A 21940-nucleotide genomic window follows, 5' to 3' on the forward strand; every position below is an offset into this window, starting at 1 on the left:
CTGCCGCTTCATCAAAATGTTATATTTCTGTGACTATGCAAAAAAAGTGCACGCGAACGAAAATTAAGCATAAAGCAAAAGAGAAAAATGATAACGATAAATTGTTTGCCTGTATACCATGTGGAAGAATGCCCTGCCCTAATCGTTTGTGATCAAAATTTTTAAAATCGTATGTAAAATTTGGATAAATGATCGATCGATATATTCTGTTTTGGTTTGTGCTATTTATATGACCACAGCTGTATATTAGGCTGGGCCAAAAAACTTGTTTTCGAAATTCAAACGGGACACCCCCCTATTAGTTTACGGGGTTTAAAATTTTTTAACGAATTATGGTTTTTTTTAATGGTGTAGTTTTTTTTTAAAGAATTTTTTAAAATCTGGTATTTTTTTTCAGAGGTAGTGCTTTTTTATTTTTCACATAACTTAAGTATCTATATCTGGTTGCGTAGAACTTAGCAATTCTGAAAAGCTGGCAAATGCAGCTATAAATACTACCCAGACATTTTGTATCTGCAGCTAAAAGATAAAAAGATAAAAAAAACATAAAAAAATTAGTAAAGTACTAAAAAAAAATGTTAAATCCCGTAATTTATCAGAAAAAGTCATTTTGGTTAACAGCCTAAATAAAAAGTTCAATTTTGTCGAGTAGTGTAATTGGTGAAATCTATTGCATATATATTGATACCATTCATATCGTCATTAATCAGTTATTGGCATTAAAAAACCTGCTCAAGTTTTTGAGAATAAGCTAACTAAATATATCAACCTCAGCTGAACTTCTTGATTTTCACCAATCGTTAATTTTTTAATAGTACCTAAACAAAAACGAGAAGGAACGTGTGAGTCGTTTCTGGGGACACGACTCTACTTATACCCGTACTCAGTCAGTATATACATTTTTAAGCTTATAACTTTTTAGAATTTAGAAAAAAAAAAATTTTACATTTACATTTTTTTGCTACATCTGATATCTACATCTACATATACAATGTATATTATACATCTAACATGTAGATTGTACATGTTCCATTTAGATTCTACATCTCCTCCGCTAGGGGTTGCTCGCGCACTGAACGCGGCAGAGTGTGCGAGCGAGAAGGAAAAGTTGCGTTGTCGTTTGCGGGAGGGGGCAGGGGAAGCAACTGAAAATTAATTTCTTTATTCTGGCTATAATTATGATCCGATCTGATTCAGATTCGGCAATCTGGTAGATATGGTCATTTTCTACGATACTGCGTTTTTAGTTTAATCGTATCTTTAAAATTGTGGCTTTTAACGTATTTTTTTAACGTATATTTTATATATTGAATTTGGTCAATTTTGTGCTTTATACCGTGAAAGTTACCCGTCGAACATATAATGCAAAATCATGCGCAATAGTAGAACGAATCGAAGAAGATAACGAAAATGTGCGTAAGGGCATGTCGCAATTGAATGAATCTCAATCACAAGAGGTTCAAAATGAACCAAATGAACAAAGAAAATTTGAACGGCTACGTGTGTGACGTAGACTACATCACTGACAATATCAGAGAAAATGACCGACAACTCCAACAAGTACATAGAACATTTACATCCGCTTCGTTCCTTCTTCTCGCATTCGTATACGAGCCAGATATTAAATATTCCGCAGAGCTGGCCGAACTACGTAATCCGCACCATGAATTAGATTAATGAGTTAATTAAATTTAAGTCTTTAATGAGATTCAAAATGCTGGATGTATTCAGTTGAATGGCGAAAACGAGGATTACCTCATGCACAAATTTTAATTTGGTCGACAAAATACGCCCTGAGGAAATAGATCGTGTAATTCCAGATCCGTCTACTGATCCACTACTGTTCGATATAATTACCACAAACATGATTCATGGCCTATGCGATAGTATGAATCGCTTATCGCCTTAAAAGGCGCATAAAAGATGCAAAATCTACAAAGCGTTTTCCAAAAGATTTTACAAATGAGACGATCACAATCGTCGGTGGATATTCAATATATTAAAGAAGAAATATTGATAATAAATTATAATGATAATAGTAATATTGGAAAATCATTCATGGTAAAAATCAACAACGTAGACATTAACATTGGCAATCGAAGGGTTGTACCATATTCTCCTCTGCTGAGCAAAATATTTAATGCTCACATTAATGTTGAGTCCTGCAGTTCATAATTTAATTTTAAAATACTGATGTTAATGCTTATTGAGTTAACGAAAATAATACGAGAATGAATGACATGTTAAAAATACAAAACAAATCGAGAAGGAACGTTATGAGTCGCTTCTGTGACTCTACTTTTATACCCGTACTCAGTCAGTATATAACTATGTGAGCTTGATTTAGGTAGAATTTTAAAATATTTTATCAGTTTAAATTTACATCTAAAATTAAGATTCTACATCTAAAATGCAGATTCTACATCTGCAGGCCGAGTGTGTGTGCGAGCGGGAAAGAGGGGGTGGGGTTGGCAACTGAATATTAATTTCTTCATTCTGGTAGTCATTTTCTACGGTACTGAGTGACTGTCACAGATTTTCGACTTTTGTGGGAGCGGGAAATTTTGAAATACAGTTGAAAAAGTGTCATATCAAATGAGTCTGGAAACAAAATTTTGTTGCTCTAGCTTATAGTATTTGAGAACTAGGCGACAAACACGACGGACGTCTACTTCAATGACAATATGACAAATATACCCTTTAACTCTTCAAGTACGGGTAGAAAAAGGTATCGAAGCTATTGAAAATAGCTTGAAAAGGATACTAAATTTAAAAAAAAATTCTTTGTTTTAGTTTCCGGCTATTTCTCGTAGAAATGGAAATGTTATAATTTAATGTAAATATGTAATACAATTAATTATATACAATTTAATGCAAATGAATCTTTATTTTTATTTTCAGAAATTCGACTCAGAAAGAAACTTTTGTCGACTTCATGGGTGCACAAATTAAAACTTTGTCTTTTTTGGCATACATTGTACGAATATTTCAGGTAATTTGAAATTTGTAATCCTTAATTCTACCTGATAATTAAAATTAATTATTTTAACTTTTAGGAAGTGGTTATAGCGAATTCGTTATCTGTAACCAACGGGATGCTCAACCTGATGGCCAATTGTCCCAAAGAAGCAGCACATCTTAGAAAAGAACTATTGATTGCCGCCCGCCATATATTTGCTACAGACTTGCGTCAGAGTAAGTTTTGAAATTAAATGTAACCTTGCACTCCATGAGTACTGGAACATTTCCGACCCCTTTGAGAATTTAAATATATATATAAATCATCACGTGTTACGGTGTTTATGGTTAAACTCCTCCCAAACGGCCCAAATGATTCTAATTTAATTTTTTATTTATATTCCGGCAGGATCCGGTTTTTACATACGCAAAAAATTTCCGATTTACTTTTGAAAACGGAAAGTTAGGCGCTCCCGCCCGTCTTTTTATACATCAAAACTAATCTTAATTGCAAAATGAAAAAAATATCAGTGCCATTACCAGTGCAATTGAGCTTGTGCGCTTTTTATACCCGTACTCAAAAAAGAGTTAAGGGGTATATTAGATTTGTGGTAAAAGTGGATATGTGTAACGCAGAGAAGGAAACGTTAGCGACCCCATAAAGTATATATATATATTCTTGATCAGTATCAATAGCCGATTCGATATAGCCATGTCTGTCTGTCCGTCTGTCTGTCTGTCTGTCCGTCTTGTTGAGCGCCTAGATCTCAGAGACTATAAGAGCTAGGGCAACCAAATTTGGTTTCCAGATTCATGTGATATCGCACTGCTACAAGTGTATTTTAAAATTTTGCACCGCCCCCACAAAGAACAAAAATCTGTGGCAGGCACATTTTTAAAGATACGATAAAACTAAAAGCGCAGTATCGTAGAGAATGCCCATATCTACCAGATTGCCGAATCTGAATCAGATCGGATCATAATTATAGCCAGAATGAAGTTGCTTCCTCCGCCTCCTCCAGCCAGAGACTCTACTCATTCTCTTTCTCTCTCGCACGCTCGGCCGCGTTCAGTGCGCGAACAACCCCTAGCGGAGGAGATGTAGAATATGAATGGTACATCTATAATCTACATCGTAGATGTAAAATATACATTGTAGATGTAGATAACAGATGTAGCAAAAAATGTAACATGTAAAAACATTTTTTTTTAATTCTAAAATTCTTAAAAATTATAAGCTCAAAAATGTATATACTGACTGAGTACGGGTATAAGTAGAGTCGCGTCCCCAGAAGCGACTCACACGTTCCATCTCGTTTTTCATGGTTTTTTTTTCAGAGGTAGGGCTTCTATTTTTCACATAACTTAAGTATCTTATATCTGGTTGCATAGCTTTGCAGTTAAAAAAATTCAAGATTTAAAAAAGTTCTTAAAGAATAAACTAAAACATAAAAAACCATAATTCGTTAAAAAATTTTAAACCCCGAAATCTATAATAAAAAGTAATTTTGGGCCATAGCCTAAATGCATCACCTGATGCCGTTCTCTGGCACGTACCAAAAACGTTTGTAATATTAAAACAAAATTGTTGTTTACCATTAACATTTTTGAAAGTATTAGAAAGTAACCTAATGAAATATTTAACAGAAAAAAATGTTGGCTGCCTTTGTAATGAAAAACAATTCAACAGCAATTTCAAGTGTAACTTAACAGTCACAGATTACACTACTCTACAAAATCGAACTTTTTTTTCTCGAGGAACCAAACCGACTTTTTTTGATAGATTTGGGGATTTAACATTTTTAAAGAATTATGTTTTTATTTTCTATGGCAGAACTTTTTTTTTTTTAATTTTTTAAGTCTGTTATTTTTTTAAAGCTTTTTTTTAGATGTAGCCACTCTTTTTTTGACATAACTTAAGTATCTTACATTTGGTTGTTATGAACTTTGCCATTCTGAAAAGCTAATTGCTGCATCTATACATTTGATCTAAACACTTTGTGATTTCAGCTTACCGTTTTGGAAATATAAAGCTTTCACAAGCTTCCCCACAAATTATATTGTCGTGTCTACCTAATCATAGTTCAATAAAACCAAAGTAGAAATACCAAAGATATAGGATTTCATTCCCTAACCCATTGCTCCGCGAGCTCTTTTGTTTTTGTAATTGCTATACACAGCTTGTGCTATGTACACAGCATACCGAAAGCCCAACACATGCAAACAACTTTATGTGTATGCGAAGCGTCCAGCAAAAACTTATTTTGTTTGTTCTCTGATTGGTGTTAACCCGACTTTTGTTATGATTTTGTTGTTGAATTTTCTTCGAGTTTGTACTGTTCCCTTATTGGTATTTGTGTTTTTGTTTGTGAGTATTGGTAAGTGCTGCGCCGTAAGCTGATTTTGGGCACCTCTTCCCTAACCCATAAAAAAATCAGTAATGTTGAGTCTTTTCAGTACATTTTAAGCATACAAACATTTTTATACCCGTACTCAAAAAAGAGTTAAGGGGTATATTAGATTTGTGGTAAAAGTGGATGTGTGTAACGCAGAGAAGGAAACGTTTCCGACCCCATAAAGTATATATATTCTTGATCAGCATCAATAGCCGAGTCGATATAGCCATGTCTGTATGTCCGTCTGTCTGTCTTGTTGAGCGCCTAGATCTCAGAGACTATAAGAGCTAGGGGAACCAAATTTTGTTTCCAGACTCATGTGATATCACACTGCTACAAGTGTATTTCAAAATTTCGCCCCGCCCCCTTCCGCCTCCACAAAGGACGAAAATCTGTGGCAGGCACATTTTTAAAGATACGATAAAACTAAAAACGCAGTGTCGTAGAGATGCCCATATCTAACAGACTGCCGAATCTGAATCAGATCGGATCATAATTATAGCCAGAATGAAGAAATTAATTTTCAGTTGCTTCCCCTTCCCCCTCCTGACGCATTCAAGCAAGTCATTTTCCTTCTCGCTCGCACACTCTGCCGCGTTCAGTGCGCGAGCAACCCCTAGCGGAGGAGATGTAGAATATGAATGGAACATGTACAATCTACATATTAGATGTATAATAGACATTTTATATGTAGATGTAGATACATATGTAGCAAAAAAATGTAAAATGTAAATTTTTTTTTTTCTAAAATTCTAAAAAATCATAAGCTCAAAAGTGTATGTATATACTGACTGAGTACGGGTATAAGTAGAGTCGTGTCCCCAGAAACGACTCACACGTTCCTTCTCGTTTTATTCGGTTTTATGTTACTAGAAGTTTTTAAACATAAAGGATACATTTTGTTTGCTATTGGTTGTTACTATTTTCAAAATAATTTAAGTTTCTTGGTTTCGTTTGTCGCCCAACATGTTCTGATTCCAACACCTTGATACCGTTGTTCCATTGATTTTAATTGTTGGTGAAATCTTACTGCGTGTTCATCACGGACGTCCCCTAGGATTGGCGGGAAAAAGTCTAAGTGGGAGTGCAGGAAATGAATTCAAATTTCATCTTTTTTTGCGGTATTTTTTCGGAAATTTTGAATTTAAAAACTCAGGAAAAGTCGAAACAAAATTATTCTTTGCATGCATTTTTAGTTTTAGATAGACGCATTAATTAGACGTCGTTTAAGGTATTGTGAAATTTTAATTTAAAAGCTTAATATCTTCCAGGCGTTAAGCTGCAGCTACAAAGTGTATGGGTGGGATTTATAGCTGCATTTGTCAGCTTTTCATTCATATAAAGATACTCAAGCTATGTGAAAAATAGAAGCACTACCTCTGAAGCTACCCTGAGCTCCAGGCTGCTTTTTCATTTCTAGATAAAATATTTAGAATTGTTTAATTTTTAAGCAGTTCATTTATTTGAGGACCATCAAATACTCCTTCTTTCACTTTCGCCAGCGACAGACGTGGAAATACAGTTCTTATGTATCTTATTGACTAACCTTCCTTATTCAGTGCTTTTAGAAAATTTTTATTAGTCCTAGCTTAATGTGCAATGGTGTTAAAATAACATATGAAAACTTCACGAGAGCAGCATTATGTTGTAGTTTTTCAAGTATTTTCCTTCCGTTTTGGCCAGAAATTTCTTGAGTAATACTCTAGCTCTACTATCCCATAGGCCCAGAAAGCAGAAGAGTTTTGTATAACCACCTTACAATCCCGTTAGCATGGCTACGACTTTTAAGTCACACGCCACTGGTGTTCTTTATATTTTATGTTTTAAAACAATTTTTTAATTTTTTCAAAGCATGGAAAGCCGCGCAGGTTGTCATGCTGCGTAAACCCTCTAAATCCCCGGACGACCTGGCCAATTACAGGCCAATCCGCCTGCTACATTCTTCGCAGATAATTGGAGAGCCCATCCGTAAGTCGAGCTATCCCTTATCACTAATTTGGGTTCAGGCTGAGGCATTGTACTCCGGAGCAGCTGCATAGGGTGGTGGAGCATACCCTGGATGGCTTCCACAGGAAGCAGTACGTCTTAGCAGCGTACCTGGACATCCAGAAAGCATTCGCCAGTGTTTGGCACGACGGATTACTTGGGAAGATAAAACCTCTGATAAACCCCCAGCTGTTCCTCATAATTGGAAGCTTTCTAAAGGACAGAACGTTTCAAGTCGCACAGAGCGGAGCAGTTTCCACGGTGAAGGTGATTGAAGCCGGAGTCCCGCATGGCAGCGTGCTAGACGCAACGCTGTACAGCCTTTTCACGCACGATATGCTTATAGCTAGCGTTGACCATACGTCCCAGCCAATCGATGTGAAACTTGACACTTTTGCCGACGACACAGCAGTACTGTCAAGGGCCAACTGCGTTTAGGACGCCACGGACAACCTCCAGCGCTTTGAGAAGCCAACAAGATCCTCATATATAAGGTAATCCTGGTGCCTGCATGGAGGTATGGCACCGGTCTATGGTATCGCAGCAAAAACGAACCTGGACAGGACCAGGGAGTTACAGAACAAGACGCTTCGAAAGATCTCCGGTGCTGAATGGTATGTCGGGAACAGAGACATCGCCAACGATTTTGGACAGTTCCCTCAGTCGGTGACATTATTAACGAGCAAGCCACAAGATACCTGACTAAACTAAGGAGCAAAACCACGCGAGGGTTAAACCGCATCCATCCGTCCGACTTGGCCACCAGGAACATATAATATCCTGTTGCACAATCTGTGTTGTCGTCCGTTGGTCCCGCATTTAAATTAAAATACTAAAAAGTTTATAGAAATTGTCCCTGACCCTTAAAAGTAATTGTACTTTATTTTCGGTGATAATTGTTTAAAATAAATCTAAAAAAACGAGAAGCTGGGGACGCAACTCTACTTATACCCTTACTCAGTCAGTATATACATTTTTGAGCTTATGATTTTTTAGAATTTTAGAATTAAAAAAAAATTTTACATATTACATTTTTTTTTGCTACATTTGTTATCTACATATACAATGTATATTCTACATCTAACATGTAGTTTCTACATGTACCATTTAGATTTTACATCTCCTCCGCTAGGGGTTGCTCGCGCACTGAACGCGGCAGAGTGTGCGTGCGAGAAAGAGAATGAGTAGCGGGTCTTTGGCTGGCGGTGGCGGGGAAAGCAACTGAAAATTTATTTCTTCATTCTGGCTCTAATTACACTTGTCAACACGATTTTTCCTCAAGGAACAAAACCAACTTTTTATTAATGGAAAATGGACATATCATCATTCGTTGTATAAAATTGTGCCTAACTCTAATGACGCGTCCAGAAATGAGTTACGCTGACGTTTTCTTTCAATAAACCGGAATCCTTTAAAAAGTATCCAAGAAACTCGGCTTCATATTTCGGGAGATCCCGTTTCCTCACCAAATTTAATTGTTCCTGTGAAATGGGCTTGCAACATTTCCATTCTCCTGAAAAGTTATTACTTGAATCCGTTGATCCATGCTACGAGGAAGATATCTCTTCTTTTTTGCGTTTTAGAAGGTTGTTTCAACAAAGAAAATCTTGTTTTTATTGTCCTACCAAAAAATAACTTAGCAGGAGACTCTCCCGCAGTACAATGAATCATGTTTCTGTAATCTATCAAAATTGTGTCAAATTCTTGCCTTTCATTGAATTTCTATTTGCGTATAATGATTTCTTAACTGTTTTTACGAAATTTTTCTGCTTGACCATTTGTTGCTGGATGTCCTGGTGCTGTAAAAATGTGATTAACACCATTGTTTTTCATAAACGTTTGAAAATCATGAGAAGTAAACTGTCGTTTTAGTAAACTAAAACGTCCGGTAAACCATATCTGCAAAATACTTCTCTAAGGTTGTTGATTGTAAACGATGAAGTTATTCATCTTTCATTTTGAATACTTCTACCCATTTCGAACAAGAATCTATTATAAACAACAAATAGAAACCTTTGATTGATCCTGCAGAACCTATGTGTATTCGATTCCATACCTTTCCTGTTGATTTCCATGGAATTAATAAACTAGCTAGAATATTCGCTGCCATTTAATTTTGACATCGAATCATTTTTAATTGCATCACAAAGTTTTGATAATATAGGGTCGCTTCGTGTTTCCCTAGCTATTTCTTTGAAACCGATTTTGAACGCCTTATCGGACTGTATAAAAGAAGAGTACAAGCTTGGGTACTGCCGTTTCCCATTGAGGCATTCTAGAAAGTCCGTCTGCTATGTTCAACATCCCCTTAATGTGCTCGACTGTGTATTGAAAACCTGACAATGTCAGTGCCCATCTCTGCATTCTTGCAGATGCCATCATTGGAAGTCCTTTCATATCACGAAATATACTTAATAATGGTTTGTGATCAGTTCGAAGGATGAACTTTTTTCCCAAAAGATACTGCTTTAACTTAGTCACGTAAAAAACTATGGCCAGTGCCTCTTTCTCAAGAGTACTGTAATTATGCTCGCTTTTGGACAATGCTCTCGATACAAATGCTATTGGTTTCATATCTTCATTGCATTTATGTGATAAAACACCTGAAACTGCATGGCTGCGTGCATCAGTTGTTAAAACTATTGGTAAATCTGGGTTATAATGAACTAAAACTTGTTCCGATGTTATCTCTGTCTTAATCTCCTTATATAAAATCTGAAATTCGCGTGTCCAATTAAATTTCCTGTTTTTCTTTAGAAATTCATATAAAAGGACTCATTTCTGGGCGAAATTATTGACAAATTTTGAGTAATAATTTACCATGCCTATGAAGGCTCTAAGCTCAGATACATTTTTTGGAGTCGGTGCAAACAAAACACTCGAAACTCTGTCATTATTTTTTCTCAGTCCAATTTTGTCAATTGAAAATCCCAGGTAACAAATTTTTGATTTGAAGAACTCACATTTCTTGTCATTTAATTTTAACCCAACTGATCTCAGTTTGCTTAGTACTGCTTTTAAGTTTGAAATGTGTTCCTGAAGATCTCTTCCTGTAACTGTTATGTTTTCTTGATAAACGACAACTTCACGCATACCCTGAAACAATCCTTCCATTATTTTCTGAAAAATAGCTGCCGCCATGTTTATACCAAATGGTAAGCGTTTTACTTTTAATAGCCCAATGTATGTACTCCAAGTGCACAACATTTGAGATTGCTGATTGTAAGCATTTGACAAATCTAGCTTGGAATACAATTTACCCCTTTCAAGCGCTCCAAAAATGTCGTCTATTCGAGGAAGTGGATACTTTGCAACGACTAAAGACTTGTTTAATGTAACCTGGTAGTCACCACAAATTCGAATGTCACCGTTTGGATTTAAAATTGGTACCATAGGTGTTCCCCAATCAGAACTAACAACCTGCTCTAAAATTCCATCTTCTATGTGTTTTCGCAGTTGCGTTTAAATCTTTTCCTTCCATGGTAATGGTAATGATCTAGGCTTGAAAAAAATTGGGTTGCTTCTTCTTTCAACAATAACGATACCGTGTTCATGTTATATGAACCGAAATTCCGATCTAATCTGTTCTATAATTACAGAATTCTTTGTGTCTTCACTTATATTGTTTACTTGCATTAACTCAAAATTAAAAGCTCTCAGAAAAGTTATTCCAAGTAAAGGTGAAGTCACTGTATTCGTTACAACAACAACAATTTCCTTTTTTATACCTCGATATTCGATTGTTGCATCGTACTCACCAATTACTTTAATAGAATCTCCATTGTAATCTATATATGGAATTACGCATTTTCTAAGTGGTCTGTAGTTTTAAGACTTTCATAAAATGATTTTGCAACCAATGTGAAAGGTGCACCAGTGTCGCAAGCAATTTTCGTATGTGTTCCATCAATAATAAACTTCACCAGTTGAGGTTGTACCAACGCTATACACGGAAAAATCATATTTATCATTATCAAATTTATTTTTGGAATAGGAGTTAAAATTTGTTTGAGATACATAATTTACGGATTCCTTTGCTTTATTTTTACATATACTCGCCAAGTTACCTATTTTACCACAGCTGTGACATTTGCATGCCTTATACTTGTTGTTTGATACATGATTCCGCTAGCCACAATGTGTGCATGGCTGCTGCTTCTTTTCTCTGCCAGCGCCGCAGTAACCGTCGCCGTCACCTTCGCCTCTACCGCCTCTGGAACCAGCATTTCGGTTAACACAAATCGTTCGTTCAATCGTTCGTTCTCTTTCGTAGTGACCAGACGTGTTTTTGATTTGCGCTCCTCATTTTCCTTTTATTTTGATTAAAACGGCCGGTATTTCTATCTTTAAATCAACTCTCCTACTAACTAACATTAAAATCAATCATTACCGCGGGTGCATGCCTAATAATTGTGTAAAAACACAACTTATTTAATTAATTTTGTGCGTCGGTTAGTCGTGATCGTCGGGATCTCGGGCCGTGTAGGAGATGCCATTTCCCAAAATAACGGCCTGCATTATAGTGTTGAGGAATTCCGTGCTGTGGAAAACGACATGCGTTTGTTCATGAGGCAGACGCGGAGTGCCTTCAAAGAGCTGATCGCAGGCTTTAAACAGCAATATGATCAGCTCTTGGCCATGGACACTCAGTTCAGCAGTTTCCAGCTGCTGGCTGAGTCTCCGAGGCGCAAGAAGTCTACTTCGCGGGTTTTGTAAGTGTTGACTGCCACATATCCGCCGGCAGCCGAAAAACTTACTCCGACCATTCCCTTAGAGCAGCTGCTGGTGATGCAGATTCGGTAGCCGAATGCGTCACTTCGGAGAGTATGCAGTTAGACATGTCTGTAGCGTCCGTGTCTGTCGAGTCCGCACCCAACTCTTTAATTATACCATCAGTTTCGCTCCCACCAGCTAATAGATGTCTAGGACCACCGGATACTGGCATCACAGGTACTAGGCCTGTGCTCCAGTGATCTTTACCCTCATCTTCCACCTCAGCTTCTACCTATCCAAAAAACTAACTTCCTCTCTTTTAGTTACCTACCAGAATGCTAGAGGCCTGCGTAGTAAGTTCAGCACTCTTTTTCTTGAGAGTCTCTCATTCTCGTCCCATGTTATTGTGTTTACCGAGACCTTGTTCAAGCCGGCCATCCTCAGTTTCGAAGTTTTGGCAGGTCGGTACACAATTTTTAGAAATGACCGTTCGTCTCGACGTGGAGGTGGGGTCCTCATTGCAGTGGACTCAAACTTCACGTCGGAACATTTCATTTCAGGTTCAACAAGACCTGGAATTCCTGTGCGTAAAACTGACTCTACCAGGCTTTTCCATTTTCATTACTTGCTCGTATATTCCAGCTTCCTCGGATATCTTAATATACGAGCATCACCTGCCCGCTTTAAAAACTGTTTCTTCCTCGCTATCAGATAAAGACCATATGATAGTTCTTGGCGATTTCAATTTGCCAGGTACTGTTTGGTCTTCGGTAAACGAGTCTAATAGCCTTGTGCCCATGTGCCCATGACTTTATCGACGGCTTGCTAGACCTATCCCTGTCTCAAGTCAACCATGTGAAAAATTCCTTGAGTCGATTGCTTGATCTGTGCTTTGTCTTGGATCCGACCATAGCGTTGTTAACCCGAGCCCTTCCGCTCACTATACCTGAAGACTCCTACCATCATACATTCGAAGTGTCAGTCGATATTGGCCCTACTGTATTGGATCGAATGGGTAGGCTATCTAAACGTGTCCGCTGCATTCGTAAAGCCGAGTTTACGAAGCTTAGTAACCTCATTAGGGATTTTGATTGGGCCGCTCTGTACGTGTGCGTGTGCACTGACGGTTTGAAAGGCACAAACATTTTTATACCCGTACTCAAAAAAGAGTTAAGGGGTGCAACGCAGAGAAGGAAACGTTTCCGACCGCATAAAGTATATATATTACTGATCAGCATCAATAGCCGAGTCGATATAGCCATGCCTGTCTGTCCGTCCGTCCGTCTGTCCTTCTCGATGAACGCCTAGATCTCAGAGACTATAAGAGCTAGAGAAACCAAATTAGGTTTCCAGACTCATGTGATATCACACTGCTACAAGTGTATTTCAAAATTTCGCCCCGCCTCTTCCGCCCCCGCAAAGGACGAAAATCTGTGGCAGGCACAATTTTAAATATACGATAAAACTAAAAACGCAGTATCGTAGAGAATGAAAGATTGCCGAATCTGAATCAGATCGGATCATAATTATAGCCAGAATAAAGAAATTAATTTTCAGTTCCTTCCCCCGCCTCCTTCGGATAGACACCCGCTACTCATTCTCTTTCTCGCTAGCACACTCTGCCGCGTTCAGTGCGCGTACGCCCTGATGCAGATGTAGATGTAGAATTACATTTTAGATAACAGATCTAGCAAAAAAAAATGTAAAACTTATTTTTTAATCCTAAAATTTAAAAAAATCAAATCAAAAATTTATATGCTTGCTGAGTACGGGTACAAGTAGAGTCGCGTCACCAGAAGCGACTCGCACGTTCCTTCTCGTTTACAATGCCCTTGACACATTGTTTGATTCTAGTGTCCCCCTTTCTTGTCCGATTAGATCTGGGAAGCCTCCTTGGTTTACCGAAGAGTTATCCAGTCTAAAACACTTAAAATCAAGACTTTATAAAATATTTCAAGAAGAGGGACATTCTCTTTCTCGCTATGTAATAGCTCGGTCAAATTTCTCCGTTCTTAACGCTCAATTCTATAAAAATTACCTATCTCGATGCAGGATACGATTTTCACTGGACCCTAAACAGTTTTACAGCTTCGTAAATTGTAAGCGTAGAACGTCCGCACATCCATCCTCGCTGTCATTATTCAATATGTCAGCAAACAATGATCAGGCAATTGCCGATCTTTATACCAAATTTTTCCAAACAACCTATTCTTATGAAAGCTACTTTGGTCAGCCGTATGGTCAAATGGCATCTTCAGCCCCTTGTTAAATGAAAGCTGAAGCAGAGTCACGATCTTCGACTAGTTAAGCCGGTGTTTTCACCAGGTCCTGACGGAGTTCCCGGCTGTGTACTCAGGTACTGTGCAGACGCTCTGTGTGGACCCCTGTTTATACTATTTCCCTCTTTTCCCTCTATTTTAGCTCTTTGAGTTGTATTTAGCTCTAATTTTCCCTGAATTTTAGTCTAACACCTGTCTTTCCTGAAGGCTCGCGATCGGTTCGGTAACACGCGTCGCGCGTCATGCTGCTGCGCCCCTCGGTCGGTTGGGCGGGAGGAGGGGCTGCGTTTCTGCCTGGGTTCTGCGCGTAACAGGGTTCGGCTTGGTGTCGCATTGGCCACTTGATGGTGCAGTCATTGCATATCAACGTCCAGACAAAAAATGCTTCTAGATTGACTACACATTTACACTACAATGCCAATTGTTTGACTCGAGCATACCATTCCGCTACACTCTCATCTTCACTTTTAGTGGACACGTGAAATTTTGTTCTCTCTCTAAATATGAGTGTAGGTGGTGTGTCTTTAAAATTTCACATTATTTGGACAGCTTTGGACACAGGGGATTCCGGACTACACAAACTATGTAGCACAGTGTAAGTCGCTGTACTTATCGACTTCAACAAAACTGCTTTTTTTTTTGTGTTTTTCTCTATCACATTCAATTCGCACAAATGTATGTAGAATTTTTCTTTCCAAATGCAGAACGTTTCTTGATGTGGCGAAAACTCAGCAATTGCTGACGTTTGATAGAATGTTGGAGCTGCATTATTCGTCATTGCGTGTTCGTTTATTATAAGAGCATGCACTTCTTTGTATATTAATAAGTTTTTATTTCCTCGTCGCCAATTATGTAGTGTATTGACACTATCAGTTCAATAGAAACGCGTTCGTTATAAGCCCCTTTTATTGAATGTTCTTTTTCATCTCCTTTAACTCTACTCTTGTATGTTAGGTGTGACCGTACATTGCTATTAACAAATTACCTAACAGTATAGATTAAGATTTGTTGTAAAAAAATTATTTGCCTATTTTTTAATTTTATTTATATTTTTTATGATGGTTTTTAGGGTAAAAAAATGAAAGTTCGAGTTTGACCGTTAATTACGCCATTCTTTCGTAAAAACATTCTCTTGGCTTGAGCCAAATTGGCCTTTTTCGCGATCGATGGTTTCTCTTACGTAGAAAAATTCTTCTGGCAAATACGAAGAACTGAATACAAATTTAAACCAAATCTGACCAGCCGTTCTCACGTGATGATGCACTATACATTTTTATCTCTTCCCTTATATTTATAAAGATTATATTATCTATCACTTTTACCAAAAATGAAACTTAAATCTTTTGTTTTATCCTTAGAGTTTATTCCATCAATAGAAAAATTATTTGATGAAGACTTGCTTATTGGGAAGGGAGTCACATTGGAGTCAATTCGGCCGTTGGCATATTCTACGTTAGCAGATCTAGCTCATCATGTTCGTCAGAGTTTAAGCTTGGACGTGTTAATAAAAGCAGTAAATCTGTTCTCAAAAAATGTGCATGATGAGACTCTTGCCGTAGGAATACAAACTATGTCTTGTAAACTTTTATTAAATTTAGTAGATTGCTTACGTCATCACAGTGAACTGGAGCCCCAGCGATCCCGACAAATTTTGTCAAAACTATTGAAGGTTTTTGTGAAAAAATTTGAAACAATTGCCAAAATTCAGCTGCCTTTAATCGTTCAAAAATGGTAAGTAACCATCACGAAATATACATATATACATATAGTTTTATGTGTTTTTTGACTGGGACATTGTAAATGCTCCCAGGAATTGAGAAACTCTTTTTGTACCCGTACTCGAAGAGTTAATTTATATATATTTATTTATATCTTTTTATGTAAAAAATCTTAATCATGTTAGTCCAGCTGCGGTCCGGTGCGGGCCAGCGATCGGCTCCGGTGGCCCGCTCGGTGCGGGGGTGGCTGATTGGTGTTGCCGAGCTGCGGCTCCGCGGCAGCGATGGGATCCCGTTCCCCCGCGGGGCGTGTCCGTTGGCAACGGGCCATGGAGATACGTTGAGAGTGCCCCCATCGCTGGCCCAAGGCAACGAATAATCAAGTAATAAATGACGACTGTGTCGATAGAATGAACGACCGCGTTATTGCAAATCAAACAAACAACCCACCCCCGCTCGCGACCACATGCAGAATGGAACACCACCCACCCAATCCCCGGCCAGATGAGGACCCCCACCCAGGCTGGCCCTGAACGAGCGAGATGTTATGTGGGGGGCAGTGTGAAGTTAAGGGGCAACGTCCCCCGGGTACCCCCCCGGCCTGGAGATGTGTCCCACCCAAAGTAACACCCAACCAACCCACCCCCAACCAGATGGGGACCCCGCCCCCACACAATTCCCGTTGCGCCATAGGTGTGGACCCCCGACCCCCGGCCCGGCGGTGGTGTCGATGGCCCAAGAACAAACCCCCGTGTAAGGTCCGCCCCACCCCGCCCCGCCCGGATGGTACCACGCACCAGGTGCGGCCCGGTGGCTCGGGGTCGGCTGGCTGCCCCCGGCGCCGCGGCGCAGGCGTGTCGCCGAGCGAAGTGGTGGCACCCGGCCCCAGATCCCCCGCATCTGCAACTTGCTGAGGACCGGCCCCCGGGAAAAATTAGGCTTACATCACTTTAATCAGGACAACAAGCGGATAACAATATTGGATTGAAAAATAATAGAACCATAAGATAACTATGGGGACCCCGTGAGCGCGAAATAGACAGGCGTTAGATTGAAAGATAGGTATAGTTGACGCAAGGGATGGCACAGTACAACGCTAGTAATGCATAGGTGCGCCAATCACCTGCCAATATGTACCGGCGGTGCAATGTGTCCGTCGGGATCACTCCTTATTGTGACCTATAAACTAACAGGCGGGCCCACACGATCTGCCCACCCCATAGGGTACGCGCCCCCCGGCCCCCAGCAGCCCCCCACCCCACACCAACCCCCCCCCGATATCAAACTAACCCCATTTGGGGAATCGAGGAGTACCGGCCAACCTGGGGAGTGAAACCAGATTTGTAGAATTGTGCGAACCAAATGCCTAACCACCCCCCAAGGACAACCAATCTGCCTGCCCCGTCTCCGTGTACACGGGTTAGCTGTCCAACCCCGTACTTTGGGTATACCCCACTCGAAGCTCTGTTGTCACGGGTTAATCCCAGGTTGCCTTTGTGCCTGTCGATTTTGGCTAATTGCAACTAAATCTGTTGTTGGTATAACTCCACGCCCTCATGACCGACAACGTTTTTGTATTCTACCGGCACCATGATTAGTCGATTGATCGCATTGTCACTACACTCACCAGGTACTTGAACCCCTACCTGCCCGTTGGACTACTATGAGAGGATGCGTAACACATCAACCCGTATTGGCAACAGAGACGTAATTGCTCGAACAAAGGCGGCTCGTTGTCGCAATAGGCGGTAGGTAGAAGTCATCAATTGAGTGGGCACACCCACTAGCCCTGGAAGCTAGGGTCAGGCAATGAAAGCAACAGGTAGAAGATTTTATCAAGAAGATTCGATGTCACCCCACGCGAATTGGTCACTCCACTCTGTTAGGTCATTAACCTTGGTCAACACAGTTAGACACCATGGCGAGCTCGCACTTGGGAAATAGTAGCCCGGAGGATCTGTAACGTTCGCGAGCCCTATGGGCACGATTGTGTTCTGTGTGGTTATTCACTTGTCGCTTGCATCTGTGATGTCGTCACGAAATTTGCAATGCCAAAATTTGGTTGCCGGAAACCAGCACTAGGTCGTGTTGGAGGGAGGCTAAATGGAACCAGTGATTGCATCACGACATTCGGGTTGACCACTCTTTTACTGATTCGATCAGGGAGTCTCGTATTAAAATGGATTATGTGGCGGGTTCCCCCAGTAATGAAGTCCGCCGTAGCGGCTGCTCTCCAGAATTATCTGGCTGAAACAATTAGAGGCTACGGTGGTCCCACGTGTAGGTCAGTGAAAGCCGCTGTGATAGTGGCCGCGTCTGACTGTGGCTCGTCCTGTAAGTTATTAATGTTTTGCGGGACAACGTGCGACGTAGTTTTCCCCTGGTTTAAAAAATACGGTTCCCTAAAAGGCCCACCGTTAATTTTCGCGTTTGTGTTTCAGACCGGCGAAGGTCAGGGCTGGTGATCAGTGAAGATTCGTATCCCTAGACCGTAAAGAATTGGCCAGGCCCAACATGGCATAGTCCCTCTCATTTGTGGCGTAGTTCAGCCGCAATCAAGTGTGCGCGACACCATGTTATTGGTCTGCCATTGGGAACCCGCTCCGATGCCGCGCTGAGGCATCGGTGGTAGTCGAAAGGCAGAAAGTGGGTACGTTAGTACGACATCCTCGAAGCCAGTATGTCGCAGGCGGCCGAAGCGTCGCGTTGCGTTCATCGAACTGAACCGAAACTCTGACAGTGCGCACCGTGCCATTCTCCGAGTATGGCAGTAGGGGTCCATCCCGAAGTCGACAAACCCATAGTAGCTGCAACCCAGAATGACCTGGGCTGAACAGCGTTGGTTCAGCGTATTCCTTATCGCCCCACCCTCTGGGTCTGTCTGGCTCCGCCCCTGGTCACTATGAAGCCTAAGAACAACACCTCTGAAGAACTTGTCTCCGGGCCACCCCATGTAGCTCGCACAGGCACAGTACCGTGTCGATGTGTCTGACATGGTCTTTCGTTCGGAAAAATTATTACGTCGTCTACATAGACATAACATGCCCAATCTGTTCGCGTAGACGTCGTCGATTGCCCTGGAAATGCTTCCGCAAAGTCCGAGGCAAGCGACGTGACCCCGTTATGAAACGAAGTTTCCCGGTCCCGCCATATATATTGGTGGTACCCTGATTTCAGATCTAGGGTGGTAAAAAACCTGCCCCCAAATTGCTAAAATCATGGGTATGCTAGGCATGGGTATGGTCGGCGATAGTTCGCTCGTCAGTTTCCTGAAGTCGATTACCAGCCGCTTCCGGCCGTGGAGTCGGTCCGTCACGACCCAAATCGGACTGTTATCGGTGACCTAGATGGCCTGATTATTCCGCTCAGTAGTTCTGACTCTTGCCGAAGTCTGCCCCCAGGGTGGATACAATTAGAGTAGACTGGTTCATACCCGGTTCGAATGGTGGCGATAACTGAGGTGAAAGGAAGCGCCTCGCTAAGGTCGAGAAAACCAACCCAGTACCATCGGTACCGCATTTGGGACCGTTAGGTCGTCGACTGGTGAAATTTACCTGCGCATCGTGGAACTGAAGCGCCGTTACGCCGATTTGATTGTTGCCGCAGGTAATCCGCTCCCCCGCGTTAGTGAACGGAACCTATAATGGCATCAAACTATAGCGTGCACAAAATGGGGCTTACCCGAAATGCACATTATGCACTTATCACCATGGACCATGTATGAGCTCACTGTGAAGGGGAGTCAGCAGCAGTACGTTCTTTAGCCCTTTATGGGCTCACGTAATGCCGCTCCGGGTCGATTAGAAGTGGCCCCAGCGCTCGACGAACGGCATCGGAGCTGCAAAAAATAACAACGTGCCGGTCGGGTCGTCCGTCGATCTCGGCGACTGCGGCCTCGGCTGATTCGAGTACTCTGTTCCCTGGTTATAGGCCTGCTGCACTATGTTATACCCGTTGGCGTCTCGCCCCGATTGACGCTGGGACGAATCGGCCTGAATGTTATTACTTGAGGCTCCCCAGCTGTGCCCCTAAATTTGGATAATGAGGGTCACCTCCATAGCTGCACATCTGGTCAATAACGGACCCCCGCCAGAGGTTGCCCGCGCCGGCCGCTTAGGAATGAAGTGTGGATTACCCACCCCATGCGCCTGAAATATGGCGGTCCTCGTAAACATAGTTGCCCTACGCGCGTAGGATGCCCGAATGCCCCAATGCTCGGCCCCCGCTCGCAGCGCGGCGGGAGGTCTGGCGGCTGCACCCAGTGATTGAGCGGCCGTTTGACCCCAATAGCGTGGAGCGCGCCCACCCCACGGATGGTTGCCGTGCCCATACGGGACATGACTATTGTTCGTGACGAGCGTGATTCCCTCGACTCGTCATAGTAGCCATAAGGTCGGCGTCCCTCGAACCATCCAGATCGACGTAGTACGCGAGGGACGTTTTGTCCGCGTATGTGCAATCTAGCCTGGCCAGAAGCATCAAAAACCGGTATTGTGGGACGTGAGTAGCCCGCGCGGACCGCAAATTTTGTCAACTGGCCACGCCCGAGTGTGCCTGGCACCTACATAAATAAAGACCGTATGCATCCGGCAGATTGCCCCACGACACTATCCTCATGGTTTCCGCTAAAGGTCGGCACCGATTTCCAATGTCAACTAACCGCCTATGTAGGGTCGATGGTCACCTAAAGGTCACTGAGGGGTTCAAGTAGGGCATTCACTGATCCCATCTTTGGATTCACTGCTGAAATCCTGTGTTAAACGCCGTTCTGCGGCGAGGCGTGGCGATCGCGCCGTCCTAGCTTATCATTCCTGCATCCATTCTGACCGATTTTGTTTCGGCTGTGGGGGGCGATACCCATCAACCGCACTATCGGACTGACTGCCCATAACCCAATTCATGGGCAAACTGAGAAAAAACAAACCACACACAAGAACAAATGAACAAACTCGGGCGATCATTATTAACCACACAGATGCACCATTCGGCAAAACAAAAACTATTGTATTGCGTGACTTCACACTTGACTGTCAGATATTTAAATTTATTATATTTATATTATTTTCTTATATATGGAAAAAAAAAACCCCTACCAAAATCATACCGAACAGCACTACTGGTACTTGGGGACGTGGTCCTTAGGATACCAATCCCGTGGGCCCAATTACAACTAGTTAGTCCAGCTGCGGTCCGGTGCGTAGGCTCCGGCGGCAGCGAGGCGGTGGCCCGCTCTGGTAGCGGGGGGTGGCTGAATGGTGTGGTCCGAGCGCGGCTCCGGCGCAGCGATGGGCCCGTGTCCCGCCGTAGCGGGGCGGTGGTCCGTGGCAACTGGGCTCTATGGAGAACGTTGAGAGGGTGACTCCCCCGCTGGCCCAAGGCAACGATATAATCAAGTAATAAAGCGACGTGTCGGAGTAGAAGTGAACGACCGCGATGCAAATCAAACTAAACACCCAGCCCCCGCCGCGACCACATGCAAGATGGAATTCGCTGACCACAGCCATCCGCAGACGGCGACGGCCGTGGCCAATGGATGAGGGACGGCCCACAACGCGCAGTGCTGTGCAGCTTCTGAACTGAGCGCTGCAAGATGTTAGGGGGTGCGATAACTGTAATATGTGTTAACTTGTATATAATTATATTATATTTATATATATTATATTTATATATATTATATTATATTTATATATATTATATTTATATATATTATATTATATTTATATATATTATATTTATATATATTATATTTATATTGTGTTTGTAAAAGTGGATGTGTGCAACGCAGAGAAGGAAACGTTTCGGACCCCATAAAATATATATATTCTTGATCAGCGTCTTCTTGAGCGCGTTGATCTCAGAGACTATAAGAGCAAGAGCAAACAAATATTTT

At 41.5% G+C, this 21940-nt stretch overlaps 1 protein-coding gene across 3 annotated transcripts in view; it reads left to right on the forward strand.

The window, feature by feature from the left end:
• LOC111076208 (transcription-associated protein 1) overlaps positions 1-21940 on the forward strand; it is an 83005-nt gene that overhangs the window by 37616 nt on the left and 23449 nt on the right. For all 3 annotated transcript variants that reach the window (XM_022369896.2, XM_022369895.2, XM_022369894.2), the window contains exons 5-7: positions 2902-2992; positions 3057-3195; positions 15691-16063. In XM_022369896.2, coding sequence (XP_022225588.1) covers positions 2902-2992; positions 3057-3195; positions 15691-16063 — 603 coding nt within the window. The remainder of the gene's footprint in view (positions 1-2901; positions 2993-3056; positions 3196-15690; positions 16064-21940) is intronic.

The sequence above is a fragment of the Drosophila obscura genome, unplaced genomic scaffold (assembly GCF_018151105.1).
Source record: "Drosophila obscura isolate BZ-5 IFL unplaced genomic scaffold, ASM1815110v1 contig_56, whole genome shotgun sequence".
In the NCBI taxonomy this organism is placed as follows: Eukaryota; Metazoa; Arthropoda; class Insecta; order Diptera; family Drosophilidae; genus Drosophila; species Drosophila obscura.